The sequence below is a fragment of the Chiloscyllium plagiosum genome, chromosome 2, assembly GCF_004010195.1.
Source record: "Chiloscyllium plagiosum isolate BGI_BamShark_2017 chromosome 2, ASM401019v2, whole genome shotgun sequence".
Taxonomy (NCBI): Eukaryota; Metazoa; Chordata; class Chondrichthyes; order Orectolobiformes; family Hemiscylliidae; genus Chiloscyllium; species Chiloscyllium plagiosum.
Window position 1 is genome coordinate 82,387,445 of NC_057711.1, and position 23,841 is coordinate 82,411,285.

Genomic DNA, 23,841 nt, shown 5'->3' on the forward strand with positions numbered 1-23,841 from the left:
TCGTTGGAATAGTGTTTTGATACAGCTTCGTTTGTGTGTGTTGGGATGGTTGCTGGTGTAGTTAAGTATTTGGTCAGTGTTTGTCGGTTTTCTGTATAGGCAGGTTTGTAGTTCTCCGTTGTCCTTTCTTTCGACTGTGACGTCCAGGAATGCGAGTTTGTTGTCAGTTTTTGCCTCCTTGGTGAACTTTATGCCTGTGAGGGTGTTGTTGATGATGTTAAATGTCTCTTCTATCTTGTTTCGTTTTGTGATGACAAAGGTGGCATCTACGTAGCGGACCCAGATTTTTGGTTTGATGGTTTGTAGGGCTGTTTGTTCTAGTCTTTGTATTACTGCTTCTGCTATGAATCCTGATAGCGGAGATCCCATGAGTGTGCCGTTGGTTTGTTTGTAGACGATGTTGTTGAAAGTGAAGTGGGTGGTGAGGCACAGGTCCACTAGCTTCACGATGTTTTCGTTGGTAATGTGATTGATGGTGGTTGGTGTGTGTGTGATGGTCTCTTCTAAAAGTGTGGTAAATGTTTCCTTTGACAGGTCGATTTTGATGGAGGTGAACAGTGCTGTTACGTCGAATGAGATCATTGGTTCGTCTTCCTCTATTTTGATGTTTTTGATGATTTTAGGAATTCCTGGATGGAGTGGATGGAGTGCTGTGACTCTTCTACTAGGTATTTCAGCCTTGCGTATAGTTCTTTGGCCAGTCTGTAAGTTGGTGTTCCGGGTAGTGAGACTATAGGTCTGAGGGGGGCTCCTGGTTTATGGATTTTTGGTAGTCCGTAGAATCATGTGGTGTTGGTCCCGTCGGGTTTCATTTTCTGGAATTTCATCTTGTTTAATTGTCTGGAATTCTGTAATTTTCTTAGGAGATATGTAATTTTGTTTCCTAGTTGTGTGGTCAGGTCTAGCGCCACCTGTTGGTAGGTGTTGGTGTCTACGAGTAGTGCATTGGCTTTCTTTATGTAGTCCCTTCTGTTCAGGATGATTGTGAGCCGACCTTTGTCTGCAGGTAATATAACGATGTTTTTGTCTTTTTTGAGGTTTTCTAGGGCTTTCTTTCCTTGTGTATTCAGTTTGTTTCCTTCCCTCTTTCAGGTCAGAGTAGGTGCAACTGTCTGTCTGATCGTTTGTTGTGTTCCTTCCGTGAGATTGTTGTCTTTCAATGTGGTTTCTAACCTCTCTCCCTCGTAACCCTACACACGGAGGAAAAAAACCCATCATTTCGACTGGGACAACACATCTATCCTGGGACAGGCTAAGCAAAGACATGCCAGAGAATTCCTAGAGGCCTGGCATTCCAACCACAATGCCATAAACAAACATATAGATCTAGATGCCATCTATCAACCCCTCAGAAAACGAACAGGAAATGACATCACCACAAACCCCAGAAACCCCATCCAGGAGAAAGATATAAATAGAAAGCAGGAGACAACAGCTTCGCTTCACTTGGAGGTCGCCACTGATGATGTTACCTAGCCAGGTAATGAAACGTCTGGATATCAAACCTACAGCTCAGCGAGCAAACCTACACCCTCACTGTGTATATGCCAAATGCAATTTCACAACATTTGACAGGATTTCATTGTGACAGATGGGTCTCCATGCTCTGCACGGAGAGTCAACTGCACCATCCAGAAGCAGGGGAGGAAGTGTACACATGGTATTGGGTCATGAAGACACATTTATCCCTCCTCATTTAACAACCCTAATGTTCAGCTTGCTCTGTGCACAAAGGTGCAGATGATAAACAGTTGTCCAGCAATGTCTGTGCTGGCTAGGTTCAATATATAGAGAGGAACCATGCTAGACGATGTGCAAGGAGTAAGCAGCATGTGTGCCACACATTGCATGGGCCTGGTGACTTATGCTCTTTCCCTTTAAAAGCCCTGAGACCTTTGTTTACAGCAGCCCCTCTGTCACAGGCTGAGTCACTTAAGTCACCCACTCTGATCACAGCTATTTTTGACTCCATTGTGCACTTTTGTTTTCCAGCATGATGAAAGGTGACAGTGCACACTCCCCTGGTAGTTAGTAGCTCATCCTGTTAAACCCATCGACTTAAAACTTCCCCAAGCCTCTACCAGTGCGTACAGTTGCTCATTTTTCCCACCATACCTGACAAACAAAGTGATTGTGCCAGGTGTGGTCATTCACTGACCCTCTATGTTGAAGTTGGGATGGTCCTGATCATGGATAACGCTCTTCATTCCATGCTTTATCATATACCATTCTTGCAATCCTGCTGTCCACCTCTTCACTACATTTCTGTGCCCCTGCCTAGACCCTGCATCACCAGAAATGAAGGCTAACTGACCAAGTTAGTCCCACTGCAATGGCTGCAATTGCATCCCTACCTACTACCTTCCCTCTCAATTTCTGTGGACAGACCTGACTGTGGTCCTGACTATGAAAGGGCTTTTGACATGACTGAACAGGACCTGGGCAAGACATGTCCAACTGCTGATAGTTGCATTTTTATTGCCCTGACCACATTAGCTCTATGCCCCCAGACCTACTGCTAACAACTGACTCGCTCCTTGGACTGAAGAGACACAGACTTCCTAACTGAACACACTAACCACACACGTCACTGTGGCCAATTCTCTCAACTGGTATCAGATTGATTGATTCATTCATTGCCATGTGTACTACCGTACAGTGAAAAGCTTTGTTTATGAACAGTATAGGCAGATCATAGTAAGCAAGGATGTACAGATCGAAGGTTGTAAAAAAAAAGTAGACAGGGCTTAAAGGTTACACTGCACAGGACGAGTGCTAGGTGAGATCAACGTTAGCAAGATCAGCATTATTTGAGGCTAGAGAGTCCATTCATCAATCTAATAACGGCCAGGAAAAATTTGTTCCTGAAACTTATGGTGCATGTGTTTAGGCTTCTGTATCTTCTAAGCGAAAGTGAGGACTGCAGATGCTGGAGATTAGAATCAAGATTAGAGTGGTGCTGGAAAAGCACAGCAGGTCAGGCAGCAACTGAGGAGCAGGAAAATCGATGTTTCGAGCAGGAGCCCTTCATCAGGAGTGGTGATGATGAAGGGCTCCTGCCCAAAACATCGATTTTCTTGCTCCTCTGATGCCAACTGACCTTCTGCATTTTTCCAGCAGCACTCTAATCTTCTGTATCTTCTGCCTGATGGAAGAGGTTGTCAGAGATAATTACTGGGGTGCGATGGGTCTTTGGCAGCCTTTCCGCAGGAGCAAGCCATGTAGATGGAGTCCATGGATGGAAGATTGGCTTCCATGATGGTCTACGCTGCATACACTATCTTCTGAAGTTTCTTATCGGGATACAGCAGTTGCCACACCAGGCTGACCCTGAATGACAGGTGCCTCCAGAGTCTTCAATGATTTCTACTTACCTATAACTTTCAGACATGACTGCCTGCTTGTTCTACATGTGGTCTATTTGCCATGCAAGATGCTGGTGGATGGAGCAGGTATGAGATTGACATAGACATAGTTACCGACAAGAAGATGTCTGCCTCTGACTGAGATTTGCAAGTCAATTCTGTGATAGACCAGTGAGCCTGACATTGGTGGTGGGCAAGTTGTTGGAGGGAATCCTGAGGGACAGGATGTACATGTATTAGGAAATGCAAGGACTGATTAGGGATAATCAGCATAGCTTTGTGCGTGGGAAATCATGTCTCACAAACTTGATTGAGCTTTTGGAAGTAGTAACAAAAAGGATTGATGAGTGCAGAGCAAGAGACATGATCTATATGGACTTTAGTAAGGCTTTTGACAAGGTTCACCATGGGAGACAGGTTAGCAAGGTTAGATCTCATGGAATACGGGGAGAACTAGCCATTTGGATACAGAACTGGCTCCAAGGTAGAAGACAGAGGGTGGTGGAGGAGGGTTGTTTTCAGACTGGAGGCCTGTGACCTCCAGTGGAGTGCCACAAGGATTGGTGCTGGGTCCACTACTTTTCGTCATTTATATAAATGATTTGGATGTAAGCATTCGAGGTATAGTTAGTAAGTTTGCAGATGACACCAAAATTGGAGGTGTAGTGGACAGCGAAAAAGATGATCTCAGATTACAACGTGATCTTGATCAGATGGGGCAATGGACTAAGGAGTGGCAGTTTAATTTAGATAAATGTGAGCTTCTGCATTTTGGGAAAGCAAATCTTAGCAGGACTTATATACTTAATGGTAAGGTCCTGGGAAGTGTTGCTGAACAAAGAGACATCAGAGTGCAGGTTCATAGCTCCTTGAAAGTAAAGTCACAGGTAGATAAGATAGTGAAGAAGGTGTTTGCTGTGCTTTCCTTTATTGGTCAAAGTATTGAGTACAGGAGTTGGGAGGTCATGTTGCAACTGTACAGGACATTGGTTAGGCCACTTTTGAGATATTGCTTGCAATTCTGATCTGCTTTTTATTGAAAGGACATTGAAAGGGTTCAGAAAAGATTGACAAGGATGTTGCCAGGGGGTTGGAGGATTTGAGTTATAGGGAGAGGTTGAATAGACTGGAGCTGTTTTCCCTGGAGCGTTGGAGGCTGAGGAGTGACCTTACACAGGTTTATAAAATCATAAGGGGCATAGATAGGACATAGAGACCAAGTCTATTCCCTGGGGTGGGGGTGTCCACAACTAGAGGGCATAGGTTTAGGGTGAGAGGGGAAAGATATAAAAGAGACCTAAAGGGCAACGTTTTCATGCAGTGGGTGGTACATGTATGGAATGAGCTGCCAGAGGAAGTGGTAGAGGCTAGTAAGATTGCAACATTTAAAAGGTATCTGGATGGATATATGAACAGGAAGGGTTTGGAGGGATATGGGCCGGGTGCTGGCAGGTCGGACTAGTTTGGATTGGGATATCTGTTCGGCATGAACCGAAGGGTCTGTTTCCATACTGTACATTTGTATCAATGTATGACTTTGCTAACTGGCATGGCGATGGAAGGCGGGAATGTTATGAGAATGCAGTTAAGTGCTAAATGAGGCAATACTAAGACAGCAACCGTGCATTCCTTAAATGCAGCCAGGTACAGTCTGTGATGCCTGTCCCTTCCTTTCAATACAAGAATCCTTTAAATACAAGTTGCTGGTGCAATACAAATCTGTGCTTCTAGAACACACTTCAGTGAACAGTAGAAGTGCAGGATGGTCAAGGTAGGTTGGAAAACTCCAGATGTCAACATCCATGGAGGAGTGTGTGCACCTGGTGCCTGTTGACTGTGTCCTGAGATGGTGTTACACAGTTTTCAGCATGGAAATTGTTCAGAACAGACGGTCAGCTGAATCTGCCAAGTACCCACTTTGTTCTCCTTATCACGTTTGCCTAAGATCCCGTTTGTTCTATGACTTTGGTAAGATGAAAATTTGAATATTAATAAAGTGAGTTGTAGCATAACAAGGCACTTATCAAGTGTTAATACCTGCCAATTGGCAACTTCCCACTGTCTAGTGATAATCTCGCCACAATACATGTGAAAAACATAAAAGGCAGAACAAGATGATTTCAGAACCAAAATGGGCCTCACTATGGTTGTTGCATGAATCTTCCATAAATTGCACCATAGCCTACATTGCTCTGACCCTTATAAAGTTATGCCCATCATTTTTTAAATTGGGCTGGACATAATTGAAACAACAGTGATAATGAGTCTGAAGTTTGGGCTATTTAAGGAGCCTAGGATGTGGCATTCTAGCAGTTAATTAGCTGCTGTCACAGCTTGTAAAGGATGCCATTTGGACGAGGTGGCAGCTCTTCAGTGCAAGCAGTGTCAATAAACGCAAAGTAATGTACAGTTGGTGTTATGTGTGTATTGCGTGTCTGTCTGTAGGATAGCCCACTCACCATTTGTAGTCGGAAAAGGCTCTTAGTTGGCCCCGAACTGTCAAAATTAGGCTCTGGTATGGAGGGTCATCCTCCATCTTCTTCAGTGCTGGGAGAATTCTATGGTGACAAGAAGGTGACAGTCCCACAACCTGCTGCCCTTCTCCAAACTTTTCAGCATCTCCATGCCTCCCAGGCTTCTCCTGCAAGCCCCATAAAATTCAGCCATGTTTGTATAATACCCCAGGGAATTGACTATATTGAATATAAACATGCCTGGAAATGTGTCAACTCACAGCATAATTGTGTGCTGCCTGCTTACATCACTGTAACTTATATTGTGAGCATAATGACAATATTTGAACTGCAAAGACCCAAATACCTTTAAAGTACTGTAAGACCAACTGCATCTTCTGTTCATGCTCCTTCTGTTGCATAGTTAGTCGTCTGTCTATCTCCATTGATAAACGTTCCACTGCAGATTCTAATTCATGGACTACATTCTCTTGTTCAGTTACCTTCACAGACATTTCTGCACATTGCACCTGCAAACTGCGTTCAGTCTCACGTAGGCTAACGACCTACCAAAGTTAAAATATTTAAAAAATTAGCATGTACATTTTAAAAACTTACAGTGAATACTGACCAAGGAACTATGTCACCAAAGAACAAATACAACCCGCCTAAAATCTCAAAACTTCAAATATGTTAAATGGACAATTCCTGATTGCCAGAGGAATAATAGAAGTTTTGTACTTGCTATCATTACTTTCTAACTTCTTTTGTGGCCAAAGCATTTTGCTGTTTTGTCTTCTTGCACTACAATGAAAAAGTAAAGTTACATTATGGTCTCAGATCCATATTTTAGCCATCTCTTCAGGCACTCCCACATTTAATAATTATTTTAACATGTACAGCAGGATGTTCGCTTTGTACTTCTGAACCCCTCTGTCAAATTGAAATTTGCATCAGACATCCACGCTGTAGTCATTCATCATGATTTTACCCAGTAGGGCAATTAATGGCTAAAGGATGGGTTCACCATCCAACTAAGGAATGGCAGGCAAGCTCTTGACACTTGAGGCCATTCAGAGGCTTGTGCAGAGCGGCAGACTGTAATAAGAGAGAGGGTACTTCAAAAATGGAGGCGCACTCTGCAGCTTTTTAAAATTTATAATTGGTTTTGCAGCAGAAGACTACTGTGAGGGGTGGATAGGACAGCCTCTACAGGGCAGTCTGTGGTTGCTACAGCACTCAGCAATGCACAGTGTGGGCCTCAAAACCTGCCTGGAATGTTGGCCTAAACAAAAACAAAAAACTGTGGATGCTGAAAATCTGAAACAAAAACAGAAATAGCTGGAGGAACTCAGCAGGTCTGCCAACATCTGTGGAGACAAAGCAGTCAATGTCTCGGCTTCAGTAACCCTGCTTCAGTTCTGTGCACGGGACCTGAAATGTTGACTCTGCTTTGTCTCCACAGATACTGCCAGATCTGCTGAGTTTCTTCAGCTATTTTATGTTTTCACTGGAGCATTGGCCTGTTAGCCTCATGCTGGGAGCTGGCTGCAGGCTACTCAATTAGCCTACCGGCTTATGGGAAGCTGGAGGCACAGTTACTTTTAGTTGCTATCTATCTCTGGTTCAGGCAGTAGCTAAAATCCAAAACCACAGTAGTTATTATGAAATAGAGAAATAGAAAGTCATATACACCAGAATCTCAAACAGCAACAAAATGACTTTGCTTTCCCTTGGGAGAGGAATTTGGCTTGTTCACCTGGAGAACTCCCTACTCCTCTGTGAATACTGCCAAACGAGGCTTAACATCCATCTGAAATATGTAAATAGTAGATGGGACCTCAGTTTAATAACCCATCTGCAAGACAACAAGTTGCACTTGCATAGTAAATCACCATCTCCCTGCTGCTTATGAGTGCAGGATATATTTTGTCTTAATTGTTAGCAACTCAGTACTGTGCAATGTACTATAGGTATAATATAACCACTACTAGTTCAAAAGCTACCAAAATTTAATAAACCACATTTTTAGTTTGAAAAGATATGTCTTGTTAAAATGAAAGAATACATGTCAAGATTACACAATACTGGATTAGATGGATTCCGGTTTTTCATAAACCTACTTTAATTCACATTTTCATTAAAGTATGCAAATTATTACCAATTAAATGCTGTTTTCAATTTAACAAATCACATTACATACATAAAAAATTATAGAACTGATGTAAGGAACGTATGGCTTTACCTTATTAAAGTATCTGCATAGAAGGACTCTTGTCTCAGCAGCCGATAAAGCACCCAGTCTAAACATTACGTTTGCCTCATTTTGGGTAAGGCTACCATCTGAGGCCCTCAATGAATCTTGACGACAATTAATTGTTTCATTTTTGTATTCTATGGCAGCATCCAGAGCTTCAATGCCTTCCTCCAATTGGAAGAGTATTCGCTCTTCCTGAGAAATAAGACAGATGTGATTACTTGTTGAATGTGTCTCAATCCTGCTGGATTACCTTGGTTACTATACCTGAAAGATGAGTGAGAACATTTTTGATAGTAACTTTCAAAAGGAACTGGATATGTACGTTAAAGAAACTGAAGTGTAATAAGCAAAGGAAGAGCAAGAGGTTTAACTAGATGGTTCTTTCAAGGAGCAGACACAGGTATGATTATCAAAATATATGATTTGGCAATAATTCTACCTTATCTTTAGTTCATCAATTCAATCCTTTATGCACTAAAATGTAATTTAGTTTTCATTTTTACTTTAAATTCAAATACAAGTTTTACAAATGCATGCCATTTAAGGTTCTGTATAGGAAACATTTTCAACGTCTAATTTAATTTATTGAGAACTCTTACAATTTTGTGTCATTTAAAATTCTTGACATTGAAGATGATGCAAAGCCAGGTTACTCAACTACAATATTTTTTGCATCTTGCACTGACTGTAACAACAAAATAACTCTGAATACCATGAAATTACAGGGCTCTACTTTGTGGATAGTTCATTTTAATGTTAGAGCGAGCATGTGGGGACATTCCTTCTCATAATACCAAATGCCTCTCATATTAATCTTAGAAACTTCCAACAAAGTTCAATAGACATTCTGGATACTTCAAAAATATAGTTTAATTCTGACCTAAATTCACATTATAAACATGCTCACAATGTTTATAATAATGCATTTGAATTATTTAGATGATAATTGTGAACTTGATCTATTTCTTCTCATAATATATTATATAGAAAAAGTGCAACAAATAGTTTTTAAAATGGTCATATCAGTTCCAGAAACATAGAAAATGATGAGTGGGCTGTATGTTTAAGATTCTTTTTATGAATGCTGGGATTACAGTCTTGATGTGGGTTTTTTTGATGTAGAGTTTTCGTTTTGCTTTCATTTTGGCAATGGCTACCAATAAAGTAACAGTTCTCTGTTACTGATTGATGTTCAAAAAGAGGGTTAAAACTTTTTTCACATCAATCCTATTCAAAATAATCTACAGTTGATTAGCAGAATAATCTATGTTCGGTGAAAAGAATGCATATGTGCCATGCAAGTGGTAATCAAATTGGAATGTCACCAATATGACTTTGTCAAGAAATGTCTTCATATGATCAGGTTAAGGTTTCTGGCCATTTTTGCTGTCTCCAGTAATTTTCTTCTCAGTATAAAGACTATGAAATACCATGTATCTATAATAACGGTTTTGCAGCTGTACATATTCCCTGGCAAGCTTTCCATTCTAGATGCCAGTCCATTGATAACAAACAATGCATTTGTTAAATTGCTGTGCAATAAGTGTAAGCAATGTACAATTATATTTCTATTATTCATGCCAACATAGGAAGTTATAATGACAATAGAAAAATAGGGACAGAAAGAGGATTTTAAAATGAGAGCTAAATTATGCTGATTCCTCCTGGTCCAATTATTCCTGTACTCTAAAACTGCTTCATTTTAAAGATATACTTGAAAGAAAGAAATAGACAGAGCTGAATTTTACCATAGATTAGCTAAGTGTCAATTTTGCAGAGTTTCATGGAAAGTTTTTCTTCATTTGGTCTCGTGAGTTATCTTATGCAATTTTTGGCTACTCACTTTGTTAAGTATGAATCACACTTCATGTGCCACTTTTACACTATCTTGTGTTCAGCAGTGGCAAAATGCTTACCAGGGCCAGGGCCTTCTTGCTGCAAGAAGTTTAATGACCTTCTGTGCTCTACATAGGTAAGTGTCACCAACTCTCCTCTGCGACTGCACACTCACTTTAACAAACCATTGCACCAACTTCCCACGAAGATTAATGGCCTTTCACTTTCAATACTGAATGCAGCATCTTCCTTCAATGACTCCTTCAATGACTCTAACCCTTCCCCGAACTCCCAACCCTTCCTGCCTTCTGCACTTTCCACTCACTCACTTGAGACAACTCACCATCTTTTCTGACTGATATTAGACCAGCGCCTTGAATTGCCATAGTTCCTTTTGACAGTTCATTACTGCTAAACACGAAAAGTTGCTTAGCTATCTGTGCCACAAGGTACGACAAAGATGTTTGAATATCCAAGCACCTGAAACATGAGTGAGTACTACAAAAGAAAGATAAGAACCCAGAGATGCACTTCATTCTGAAACAGGGAATGGGTGCTTGTCCCTGTGCTCAGATTGGTACTTTGCCAATATTAAACTCCAAACATGGGGGAGACAGTTCACAGCATTCCTTCTAATTATCTTTCTGGTTGGGTGACAGTGATTTCTGGAACCAGACATGCTGATGCCAACTGCCATGCATAGGAACTTTGGAGTGTCTACACATGCATACATTCACACAGCTCAGAGGGAACACTGATAGATGATTGTTGCTCACGTAGTGTGTCCTGAGCAACGTTCTTTCTAAGCTGCGCAGCTGTTTGTGAGCTTAGCTGCTTCAACACTTTGCGTATGGTGTTTTGATTTATAGTTCTGGAAGTTGCAGTATACAGACTTGGAGGTTGACACAGAAGAATAAAATTAGAGAGAACACTGATCCGGAGATGTTGAGGAATGCTAGCCAAGATGGAAACTCTTATATAGGAAGACACCTGTGAATTGCAGTTGTCAGTTTCCTGCTCCAATGTTCATGTTGGGAATTGTTGCTGAAGAGTTTCTTTTCACTGAAAATAGCAAACTGCATATAAATGAGATAAAATAAAGTAATAATGCAATACGAATGCTGCAAATAGGCCTCTTTCACAGCTCACTATTGAAATTCTTGTCCCACCAATAAAACATTGGGTGAAAAATCAGACTTATTTTCCTTGATGTTGAAAATCATATTTTTCTATACTCACCATATTTTACCACCTGACTTACTATTGCCCCCATTATACAAGGCTGGGAATATTATACCTACAGTGTGTTTCAAGATTGTAGAATATTAAGGAATTAAGAGAAATTCTTTATGATGTTACAATGTCTGGATCAATTGAAATTTCTAGTGACTTTCACATACACCCTCATTACTTCAGAACTAAGTAATGAACAAGTTTTTAAACAAAAAGAAAAGATATGATTATACCTCAGGTGACAGAACATTTCCAAGCTCTAATTTCTCATCCAGACAGTGTCTTCTTTTCAGCAGTTGAGCTCTTTCCCATTGAAGTACTTGCATCTCTTCTGAAATGGTTTTTCTTTCCTCTGCAGTACTATTCTGAAGTTGAGTGCTTTTGTCTGATAATTCCCTTTCTATTGTGTTTAAGCGAATGGATAAATTTAAAATATCTTTGTTCAAAGCCTGAAAAATAAATAATCAATATTGTTATAATCCTAGTTGATGTTATTACTGGACAAAGCAGATCGCAGCCGGAAATTTGACTCTGCAGATCTTTTCTTAAAGAGGTAGTCTTACACAACCATGCAATGCAATAGAAGTTTGTTATGCAAAATAAAAGAAAGTAAATCAGAATAAGCCAAGTTATTTATAGATAACACAATTTGAATGATTTTGAAATACATAGTTAAAAATCCCATTTAGCTCAATACTATTACATCATGTTACATACTGTGATAAGGAGGGAACATCTGCTCCTCGATCATGTCTAAAATTTCATTCAATTGTTTCTTTTAAGCCCTGGTCTTGAGAGTTTGGTAGCCTCAACCTTGAGTATTCACAAAATTGAATTTAGACAGTCTCAACTTTGAATAACCGCTAAGGGTCTGAACCAAACACTTCTGGTCTGGAACTTTCCAACTAAAACCCTTACACTGATATAACCTATTTCTAACTTTTTCTGAAGTATTTCCTTTCTTCATTATTAATGAGAAAAACCCTCTCATACACACTGACCAAAACCCACACAATACTACTTCAAAATCTAAACTCTAAAATAAATTTTATTAAAATAGATTAAGCCACACAGCTTATACCACAATATTGATTTGTAGAGTTGGGGTCAGGTGTTACTAAAACCCTAATTCATTTTAACCCTAAGTATTTCAATGTAAGTGCTTCAAAATTAAAAATGAAAATTATCCAGAACTGATTATTTAATGAATAATTCAATAGTTGTATCAGAACTAGTACTGTTTCCAGTCAAGAAACATTCATATTGAAAGATTTTAGCCCAGGTTTTTCAATTAATGATGATGCAAAATGCTCATTGCTAAACTCAATGAAAGCTGTGCTAACTCAGCATGTGAAAGTTAATGTTACCTTTCTTGATGTGCAATAGCTTGTAGGGTAATTTAGTAAGGACTTCAAGTGTTGGTTGTGCTTCAGTGATGTCATTAAGCTGTCCATCAGCAAATCACATTAAAGAAGTCTCACAATCAATCAAGAAATAATAAACACTAAGATTTAAACAACTTAAGAATTTAACAGAGAACAAAATAAAGATGAAATATTCATGAGGCTGAGAAGCTGAAATATGAAAAAAACTTGTGTATTTTGAAAGATTATTTACAAGTTTTTAAAAAATATTGTAATTAATCATAAGAAACATTTAGCAATGTTCCTAAAGTAAACTATTCCAATGTGACAATGGTTGTTCAGCAGTTACTACCTTAAATTTCCATTAAACATACAATTACATCATACTGAACAAGGCTTAACAATGATATGAAAGCAGAAAGGAGTCATCTCCAGATCATTAATTTTTCAATTGTTGGCTATGGAGAGTATTTTTTTCTTCATTAGTGGGACATGGGCATTGCCAAATCATAGTTGCCACTGAGAAGGTAATGGTGAGCTGCCTTCTTGAACTGGTACAGTCTGCATGCTGCAAGTTGACCCACGTGCCCTTTGGGGGGAATGCTGGCATTTTGACCCAGCAACAATGAAGAAATGGCAATATAATTCCAGGTCAGAATGGTGAGTGGCTTGCAGGTAGTGGTGCTCCCACATATCTGCTGCCCTTGTCCTTCTAAATGGAAGTGGTTGTGGGTTTGGAAAATGCTGTCTAAGGATCTTGGCCAATTTCTGTACTGCATCTTATAGTTAGTACACACTGCTGCTAATGAGCACTGGTGGTAGAGGGAGTGGATGCTTGTGGATGTGATGCTAATCAAGTGGGCTGCTTTGTCCTGGATGGTATCAAGCTTCTTTGAATGTTTTTGAAGCTGCACTCATCCAGCCACATGGGGAGTTTCCATCACTCTTTACATGCCTCGCAGATGGTGGACAGGCTTGGATATTATCCAGATCTTCTTACATTTAAATGCAGATTAAACATTGCTCAATCATCGGTGAACATCCCCACTTTCTGGCCTTATGATGAAGAAAGGAAGGACACTGATGAATCAGCTGAGGATGTTTGGGCCTTGGGCACTATCATAAGGAACCCTTGCAGAGTTGTTCTGGAACTGAGATTACGAACCCCCAACAATCACAACCATTTTCCTATGACTGATAGGTATGACTCCAATGTGCATGGAGTTTGTCCTCTGATACCCATTGATTCCAGTTTTGCTAGGGCTCCTTGATCCACACACAAATGTGGCCATGATGTCAAAAGCTGGCACTCTCATCTTGCCTCTGGAATTCAGCTCTTTTGCCCATGTTTGAACTAAGGGTGTTATGAGGTCAGAAGCTGAATGGCCCTGGTGGAACCTGAACTGACACTTGATAGCACTGTTGATGACACCTTCCAACACTTTACTGATGCTCAAGAGTAGACTAATGTTGCGGTAATTGGCCAAGTTGGATATGTTGCGTTTTTTTGTGTATACAATATATTTGGGCAATTTTCCACATTGTTGGGTAGATGCCAGTGTTGTAACTATACTGCAACAGCCTGGCTAATGGAAAGGCAGGTTTTGGAGCACAAGTCTTCAGTACTATTATCAGAATGTTGTCTGGAGCCCATATCCTTTGTATCCAGTGCCTCCAAGTGTTTCTTGTCATCATGTGGAAGGAATTGAATTGGCAGAAGACTGGTAACTGAGATACTGGGGACCACTGGATGAGGCCGAGTTGGATCATTCACTCAGCACTTTTGGCTGAAGATTGCTGCAAATGTTTCAATCTTATCTTTTGCATTGATAAGCTGGGCTCTGCCATCACTGAAAGTGGCGATATTTGAAGGACGTCCTTCTCCAGTGAGTGGTTTAATTGTCCACCACCATTCACAACTGGATGTGGCAGGACCACAAAGCTTAGATCTGATCTGTTGGTTGCGGGATAGCTTAGCTCTGTTTATCATTTGCTGTTTATGCTGTTGATATCTTTACCAGATTGATATCTCATTCTTAGGTATGCCTATTCTGGATCCTGGCATGCCCTCTAGCACTCTCACTGAACCAGGGTTGGACCTCCAGGTTTCATAGTAATGGTTGAGTGGTGGATATGCCAGACCATGAGGTTGCAGATTGTGTTGGAGTACATTCTGCTGCTGTTGATGGCCCATAGCACCTCATAGATGTGCAATCTTGAGTTGCTAGATTTGTCTGAAGTCTGTCCCATTTCACATGGTGATAGTGCTATATGACACAATGGAGGGTATTCTCAATGTGAAGGTGGTCATTCTCACAGCTCGTCACTAAGTAGTAAATGATAGACTGCATCTTAAGAATTTTTACTCTATACTAGGACAACATCCTGAAATTGTGATCTAATTCAGAGGTTTAATGATGGTGAATGCTGATAGTTTGCTGTCAAACACACAGCAAGTTGTAGGCCAGTATTTCAAGCTACTAAATGAAGTAAGATAGCTTTTGGCTCCTTTCCAAAATTTTAGATATCTATTTCCTGATTAAGTGTAGTTAGATAATCCATTTCCAAGCCTTTCTGGCGATACAAGAAAGCAAATTGATAGGCCTTACCTACCAACATCCAAGCTAGGTGGTAGCCTTTGCTTAAGATCACTTCAATAGCATTTCTGAGGTGATTGTGTGCAACTGCAAGGTAACACAGTAATTTGGAACACAAATTTGCTGCCATGTATTATTGGTTTAGTATTAGTGAAATCAAATGTCTACATAGCTGTGCCTCTGATTTCAGTTAAATTCTGAGGGCTGACAAGTGTAAGCTAACTGGGAAATGTGCACTTGAATATTTTGAATGTTATGAGAGAAGTGTGGTTTTCTGTGGAATAGGCACATCAGGTTAGTCTTCTGCCTGGGAAATCTTGCATGATTTTCCCATCAGCACAGTAGAATGTTGAGATCTTGTAATTCTACAGACAAGTTGAGAAGTGCGTTCTTACCTGACTGGAGCGTAACCGTTTCATTTCCAATTGGTTTTTCTCCTGTAATAGTGCTTCTTTTTTGTCTACAATAACTTCCCTTTTTCTCAAGTCCTCTTCCAACTCAGCTAGAGCTTGTCTTTGTTGCAGAACTTTCTCCACCTCCTCATCCAACCATTTGCGTTGTTCATCAATCCTCTAAAAGTAGATTCAGATGTACACAGGTAACATCAAACACCCAAGTAAAATGGGAAACAACAGTGATAAAAATGTAGTCATCTATCTTAATTTATCTGTTCATCAGACATAGGCATTGCTGGCAAGACCAACATTTGATGCCCATTCCTATTTGTCCTCGAGAAAGTGATGAATTGCCTTCTTAAACAACTGCATTCTATGTGACACTAACATATTGTGGTGGTATACATTTTATATAGCAAAAGATATGTTGACTTTGAGAGAGATGTGTATCATATTATCTAATAGAGAAATAAGAACAAAAAGTAGTGGAAAGGCACTTCATATCAATATCTTAAAAGAAAAGCTTGGTTTCTGAGGGAGAAGCTATGATAATTCATTTCATATCTCACGTCACAGAAAATGTAATACATAACTTAAAAGAAGCAAGTTTAATATTAGAATAAATAAATTGATCTTCACCTGGTGAAAGATACATTTGGTAGATTTGCTGCCTTATAGGTTAGGAGCAGAACAGCCTGACTGATTTAGTATGGCAGAAAAAAGCCATCTGGTAGTCTTATAAGTGGCTTTTTGTTTAAACAAGATGTAGTGCGTTGCATGATATAAATCAAGTACAAGTTGCATTGGTATGACAGACAATGTTATCAAGACTATGAGGAACAGCTAGATGTTAGGTGCACCTCCTTTGAGATCCAGAGTTCTTCACTCATCAAATTCCATATCATGTTGGTGCTTGGCACACTCTTCTGCATTAACCCTTTCAGAAATCAGCATCTTAGACATCATCTCCCTTCAAAGCTTTTTTTCCCCAATTATTAATACTTAATATTGTTGAAACGGAGACAAGAAAAATAGACTGATAATCAAACCTCATTATTCCATCAATTGCAATATCAGACAAATGTTTCATTTAATCAATCATCAAGATAACCAACTACTTTCCGTTTGTATTCCAGTCCAGAGTAAAAGTGACTTTCACCAGGCATCTTTTAATGAACTCAAAATAATAATTATAACACAAAAGAACCTTATTCTTAAAACAATGTTGCATCCTAGTTAACATTCAAGGTATCAACCTTCTTGAACAACTGCATTCCATGTGACACTAACATATTTTGGTGGTATATATTTTATACAGCAGAAGATATGTTGACTTTGAGAGAGATGTGTATCATATTATCTAATAGAGAAATAAGAACAAAAAATGATGGAAAGGCACAGCAGATCAATATCTTAAAAGAAAAGGTGGGTTTCTGAGGGAAGAGCTATGATAATTCATTTCATATCTGGATTAGAAATTAGAACTATATTCCCTAATTCCCAAATACAGATACCTTAACACAACAAATAAGACAAGTCTCTGTAGAGATTACGTTTTTTTTTTAAAAAGCACAAAAGAAAAATATCTCTGTTAGCCATGCATCTGAAAACAAAGGATGAAAACAAACAAAGAGCTGGAGTCCGCTATTCACCTCCTTCAGTTTGCTCCACTATTCACCTCCTTCAGCTTGCTCCACTATTCACCTCCTTCAGCTTGCTCCACTATTCCATAAGGTCATGGCTGATCAGACTGTAATCTCAAATTTGTATTTGCACCTACATCTGATAACCTTTCACACGCTTGCACAAGAATCTACCCACTTTCACCACATTTTCAGGAAAGAAACAGACTGAATTTGTGACTACTTCTCTCAGTCCACTAAGTTTCTTGTCAATGAAATTGATCAGCTGATAGCTTCAGACTGATAGAAGACCTTCATTTCAGATTGAAATCAAGCTGGACCTGAGTCTTTGGAAAGTAGCCACAGATAAGCTTTTCAGGGTTTGTAAGGTAGGCAGAAATAGAGATACTTGGAAGTTTTATCAGGTTCCCAAGAATTTCTACTGAGAAAAGGCTGGGGAATGATGGTGGCAGTTTGGAGGTGGAGCAGGGGTGAGGTGGTGAGATTTGCAGCTCTTGGGGTTTTCTTCCATATGATTAGTTAGGTTCTGTACATAGTTTGGAAATAGTACTATACCTTAAGAAGTCTTCTATCCAAGTTGAACTGTGTTCCATTTGGCCCATTTCTGAAGTTAAATATTCCAGAAAATACTATTTCTGCTGTAATGCCTTCTTAATGTAATTTTTTTTTAACTTAATGGCTTTTAATTTTGTTGTATGTCAATGTGGCTCTATTGTCCTTGTTTTAAAGGATTTAAATTCTGTAAGTCTAATGCTAAATAAAGGGATATTTTCACATTTATTTACCTACCACCATGACTGGCCTCCATGGAGCCTAAGAACTGATCGTAGCCTGATCCCTGAAACACAGAGGCATAGTCCCCCTGAGCACAGTTACATCACAAAATGCGTTCCTGACCTTTTGTGGTACCTGAGGCAGACATACAGTCTTAGTTGCTGGTGTGCCCTGCAAGACAAGTCTGCCCTTACAGGGTGCAATGCCAGTGTATTGGAAGGTGCCAGGATGTTGGTGATAGTCCCTTGAAAGTCAAGTGCCAGATTCCATGGTCCATGCAGTACATGTGTAGCAGATGCTCATGGATCATGCTCTGCTCTGCAGTTTGGTAGTGTGCAAGATGGTTGCCATTTGGAGGAAGGAGCAAGTTGAACCTGCCAAACACCTGCTCCGGTTTCCGTATAGTTTTCCTGACAGCTCATTTGTTTGGCAAGATTACAGTCTATAACGTGATGGAATATTAACAATGTGTTTAACAAGCAATAATGGTCCTCAATTGGAACTCATCACTGCCTAGTTAAAATCTCACTACATCACTCAAGTAAAAAATACAAGATACAACCAGATGACCTTGAGACTAAGATGAGCTTCACCAAACACATTGCCCAATTCTGCCACATATCTGGCCAGAACCCACATTGCCCAGAATCTGATAATATTCTGCCTATACAGACAAAGGTTAAACTGAAGAAGAAAAAATGTGTTTTGACGTCAGGTGGATAAGATATGCCCAAACTAAATTGAATAATGAAAGTTCAGAAGGGAATTGAAAAAGCAAATAAGATAAACAAATAGTATGAAAGAGACAAGCAACTAACAGAAGAGGAAATCCCCAAATCTTCTCTCGGCATGTCATGTATGTAAAAAGTGTAGTGTAACAAGTATAGTGAAAGATAGAATGAGGCCAATTGAGAACCAAAAAGGATACTTATGAATAGCAGCAGGAGGCATAGCGGAGATATTAATTGAATACCTTGCATACTGCCCAAATGATGGTGAGAAACCATGTAATTCAGACACTTAAAGGGTTTAAAATTGACAAGTTATTGGTGAAGCATTGGGACCAGATGAGACTTACGCAAGCACAAGGAGGCAAATGGCAAGTGTTCCAGCCATAATTTTCCAGTCTTTCTTAGACTCAGCAATGGTGCCAGAGGACTGGGGAGAATTGCAAACATTCTGCCCTTGTTTAAAAAAATGGAATGACAAGTTCAGCAACTACATGCCAGTCAGTCCATGGCCCCAAACTCCTTCCAGGTGAAACAGTTATTTACAATGCATTCAGTATTCATTGCTCACAATGTGATCTCATCTACATTCAGGAGTCTAAAAATTGACCATTTTGAGGAAAACCTTAGCTCAATCTGCAAGCATGACCCTGATCTTCTAGTTGCTAGTCATTTTAATCATCTTACTCTTACAGTTACATTTCTGTCCTCAATCTGCTGCAGTATTGCAATGAAGCTGAATGCAAGCTCGAGGGACAGCCCTCATCTTCCAATTAGGCACTTTACACTTTTGTTGACTCAACACTGAGTTCATCAACTTCACAGCATGAGCTCTGCCTGTCATTTTGATCTGATTTTATTGCCATTTGCCAATATGAATCTTGTTATTCATGATTTTGCTCTCAGTTTGAGCTGTCCACTATTCTGGCACTTACAGTTGGTTTGGACAAACACTCTTGTTTCTTTGCTCCAACCATGACTACTCCCTTTGCTTTTTTTCCATGACAACTTTAGTCATTAAATATCTATAATTTTTTACCCTAACCCAGATCGCCCTTTCACTTCTTCCTACACCTTACCCTTGCTTTTAACAATATATGATCTATCATACACCCACCCTCATTCAGTTTTGAAGAAGAATTATATTTGACTCAAAATGTAACTAGGTTTCCCTCTCTAATTATGCTGCCAGAACTGCTCAGTATTTCCAGCACTTTCTGTTTTTGTTGCAGATTTGGAGTTGGCCCCAGGTTTGTTATCTCTATCTTGAAATATAGGTAAACAATATAGTTACCTGTGAGTTAACATCTAGTATGGGTGTTTGTTAGTTAATTTGGCAATGCAAAGTGACACCAACAGCGCAGGTTCAATTCCTGCACCAGCAGGAGTTACCATGAATGTCACACCTCCTCAATCTTGCCCTTTGGCTGAAGTGTGGTGACCCTCAAGTTAAACCACCACCAGTCATCTCTAATGAGAGAGCAGCCATATGGTCCTCTGGGACAATGGGGACTTTACTACACTCAGTATATGTGCAGCACCGTCCTCATCTGCCAATACGATTTGTTCAAACATTTTGAAAACAAGTGCTGCAGTCTTTTATTAACACAGACATAAACCTCAAATTCAAAATTAGCTCAAAACACGGATTATCGCAGTCAACTGCACTTACTCTAACAATGCAAATCTGATGGAAGTACATTTGGGTGTGAAACTGTCTCACACAGTAAAGATAATGTAGCTCTTCAACTAAACGATTGAAAGATGATGGTAGCAATGGAATTGTACCTAAGCTAGCAGGCATTTGGGTAATAAATAAGTTGGTCATGCAAATCAGGCTGCAGTGCATTGACAGCCATACTGTATTTGATACCATTTTCTGTTCCATTTCTTCATTTTATAGGTATTTTTATTGAAAGAAAAAGATTTTTTTTTTAACATTTTTTACAAAATTACAAAGTAATACAAACAAATATAGGCACTAATATACAATTAAATATATATATTAAAAAAGAAATAAATAATAGCCAAAACACAACAAAAGAAAAAAAGGAGAAAAAAAACTCAGCTAACTACTAATCTATCCTACAAACAACCAAAGCATAAAATATCTTATATTACTAGTAAGAAATAACATAATAATTAAATATGTACTCAAAATGGATCAACATCAAATCATAATAAAACCCGTATTTATATGGGACCCCTCCCCCGGGATGGGGTCCGCGGACCAGCCAGAACCACTACCACAGCTAGACAAAAGCCCTTGACAACATGGCCGAAATATCTGTGTCTATATAGTTCAAAAAGGGCTGCCATACTTTATAGAATAATTCAGTTTTTTGGTGCACCATATTTGTGAGGAAGTCAAGGGGGATATATTCTATGATTAACCTGTGCCAGTTCGAAAGTCCTGGAGGACCCTTAGCTACCCAATTCACTAAGATATTTTTCCTTGCACAAAAAGAGAGAATGGAGAATAATTTCCTCCCGTGCACATCTAAGGAGGGCACATTTGAAAAGCCCAGGAGAAGAGACACTGGATCCAATCCAATCTCTGTTCCCAAGATTTCTGTCAGAACATTCGCTACTCTGTCCCATAAACAGTGCATGAGAGTGCCCACTTCTATTTTACATTTAGGACACATTGGGGATGTTCCTACCCTAAATTTTGCCAGTCGTTCTGGTGCTATATGAGCCCCGTGGAGTATCTTTAATTGAATAGCTTGAGTTCTGTTACAAATAGAGATCTTTCTGGCATTTTCCCAGATGTCCTCCCACATTCCTGAAGGGATTTCTAACTCCAATTCCTGGTTCCATATTTTAAAAAGTTGTTCCATGTCTTTCGATACCTCATTATGTAATGAGTGATAAAGAGTACTGACTGAGGGTGGACCTATTGGCCATAGCACTCTTCTCTCCCTATCCGATTTGTAGGGACTGTCTAATAATGTGGTCTTCTTCTGTATATAATCTCGTATTTGGAAATACCGAAAAAGGTCTCCATTAGGCAATCCAAACTTCTGGTGCAGCTGCTCAAAAGACATCATAAACTCCCCATCAAATCGGTCCCCTATGCAAGAGACACCTCTGGACCTCCAGGTTTTAAATGTAGCATCTATCTGCCCTGGCTGAAACCCCCATGCTCCCACTATAGGAGTATAAGGAGAGGTTTTTTGTAAGTTATTGCCGCATTATCCTCCAGGCTTTAATTGTATTTAATACAATAGGGTTTTTACAATAGTCCATAAGAGCTCTCATCTTATCTAAAAATAAAAGATTGATGAGGAGACACTTTGCTTGGGAGGTCTCAATGTCTAACCAGATTGATTGTGGGTCACAAGAGACCCAATTGGCCACATAGCCTAATAGAGAGCTCAACTGAAAACTCCTAAAGTCTGGAAAATCCAGTCCTCCCCTTGCTTGTGGAAGCTGCAGCTTCTCAAATTTGATAAGGGGCCGTCTATGATTCCAAATAAAGGAACCAAGCCAGCCATGTAGTTTACGTAACATCAGTCTCGGCAATGTCAAAGGGAGCATTCTCATAAGATATAAGAGACGAGGCAGAATATTCAGTTTAACGAGAGCTACTCTGCCTAACCAGGATATTGGGCGATCTCCCCAGCATTGAAGGTCCTGCCTTATTTTTTTTCTATTAGGTGTATATAATTGGCTTTATACAGCTGACCAAATACTGGGGTGATAAAAATACCTAAGTATAGAAAACCCTCCAGTGACCACCGAAAGGGAAAACAAGATCTGTCCGATAAATTGGATATACTAGCGAGACCACCCAATGGCATGCCCTCCGATTTTGTAAAATTGATTTTGTAGCCTGAGAACATACTTAATAGATTAATTACTTGAATTAAGCGGGGGTACAGCTATCAGAGGATTAAAAACAGGAGGATATCATCTGCATAAAGAGTGATTTTATGTTTACCCAAATCAACCCGCGGAGCCACTATATTAGAGTCGGTTCGTTCCGCTTCCGCTAGAGGTTCAATTATTAGCGTGAATAATAAGTGAGAGAAGACATCCCTGACGACAGCCCCTACCCACGCTGAAGCTATCTGAACCTAAACCATTGGTAATCATGGCTGCTTTGGGGTCATTGTATAATACTGAGACCCATTTAGACAATACCTCTCCAACACCAAACCTTTCCAGTGTGTAAAAAAGATATGACCATTCAACTTGGTCAAATGCCTTCTCTGCATCCAAGGAGACAACTATCCCCGGTATGCTTTCCTGTTGACAGGCTTGTATTATATTTAAGACCCTTCTAATATTATTAGATGATCTACGGCCCTTGATAAACCCCGTCTGATCCTCTTTTATGATATATGGTAAGACCCTCTCGAATCTTAATGCTAACGTTTTAGAAAGGATTTTAAAATCTACATTTAGCAAGGATATTGGTCTATATGATGAGCAATCTTCTGGGGCCTTTCCTTTTTTAAGAATGAGACAAATATTTGCTTCTCTCGATGAAGGCGGGAGGCAGCCGTAACTGTGTGAATAATTATACATGTCTATAAGTGGACCAGCCAGTTCCCCAATGAATTCTTCATAAAATTCAACCTAGAATCAGTCTGGTCCAGGTGCTTTGCCACTCTGAAGCTGTCTAATTGCAGTGAGTACTTCCTGGGTTACCAGGGGCGCATTTAGGATTGACACTTGCTCCGAGGTTAAATCTGGAAAGGCCAAGTTTTTGAAGAAGAACTCCATCTTCTTAGTTCTATCCTAACAGTCCTGTGATTTATACAGTTCAAAATAGAACTTTCTAAAGGCTGTATTGATCCTTTTACGATCACAAGTCAGAGTACCAGCACTCTCCTTAATGGACGTAATAGCTTGAGGAGCTTTATTTTTCCTAGCAAGATACGCTAGGTATCTGCCAGGCTTGTCACCATATTCATATAGTCTTTGCTGTTTGAGTAAGTGCGGTATTCAAGGCAGTCCTAAGGGCTGTAATCCTTTGTAGCTTAGTAATAGAGCACCATTCAACATACGCTGTCTCAGCTGCCTTCAAGCTAGCCTCGAGTAGACGCTGTTGTTCTCCCTTTTGTCTTTTCTGGGTCGCAGAATATGACATGATCAAACCTTGTGCATAAGCCTTAATGGTCTCTCACATCATTGATGGGTTACTGGTCGTATCTGAATTAATTTCCAAAAAGTTTTGAGTTCTTG

General features: G+C 39.7%; 1 protein-coding gene across 4 annotated transcripts in view; it reads right to left on the bottom strand.

The window, feature by feature from the left end:
* The window catches only part of LOC122561287 (kinesin-like protein KIF27), a 142,148-nt gene that overhangs the window by 29,393 nt on the left and 88,914 nt on the right, over positions 1-23,841 (bottom strand). For all 4 annotated transcript variants that reach the window (XR_006314985.1, XM_043712962.1, XM_043712952.1 and 1 more), the window contains 4 exons: positions 15,504-15,680; positions 11,381-11,596; positions 8,064-8,270; positions 6,186-6,384 (listed from right to left, as the gene is read on the bottom strand). Coding sequence is in view for 3 of the 4 variants with exons in the window: in XM_043712962.1 (XP_043568897.1) it covers positions 6,186-6,384; positions 8,064-8,270; positions 11,381-11,596; positions 15,504-15,680 (799 nt within the window). In the remaining variant the exon portion in view is untranslated. The remainder of the gene's footprint in view (positions 1-6,185; positions 6,385-8,063; positions 8,271-11,380; positions 11,597-15,503; positions 15,681-23,841) is intronic.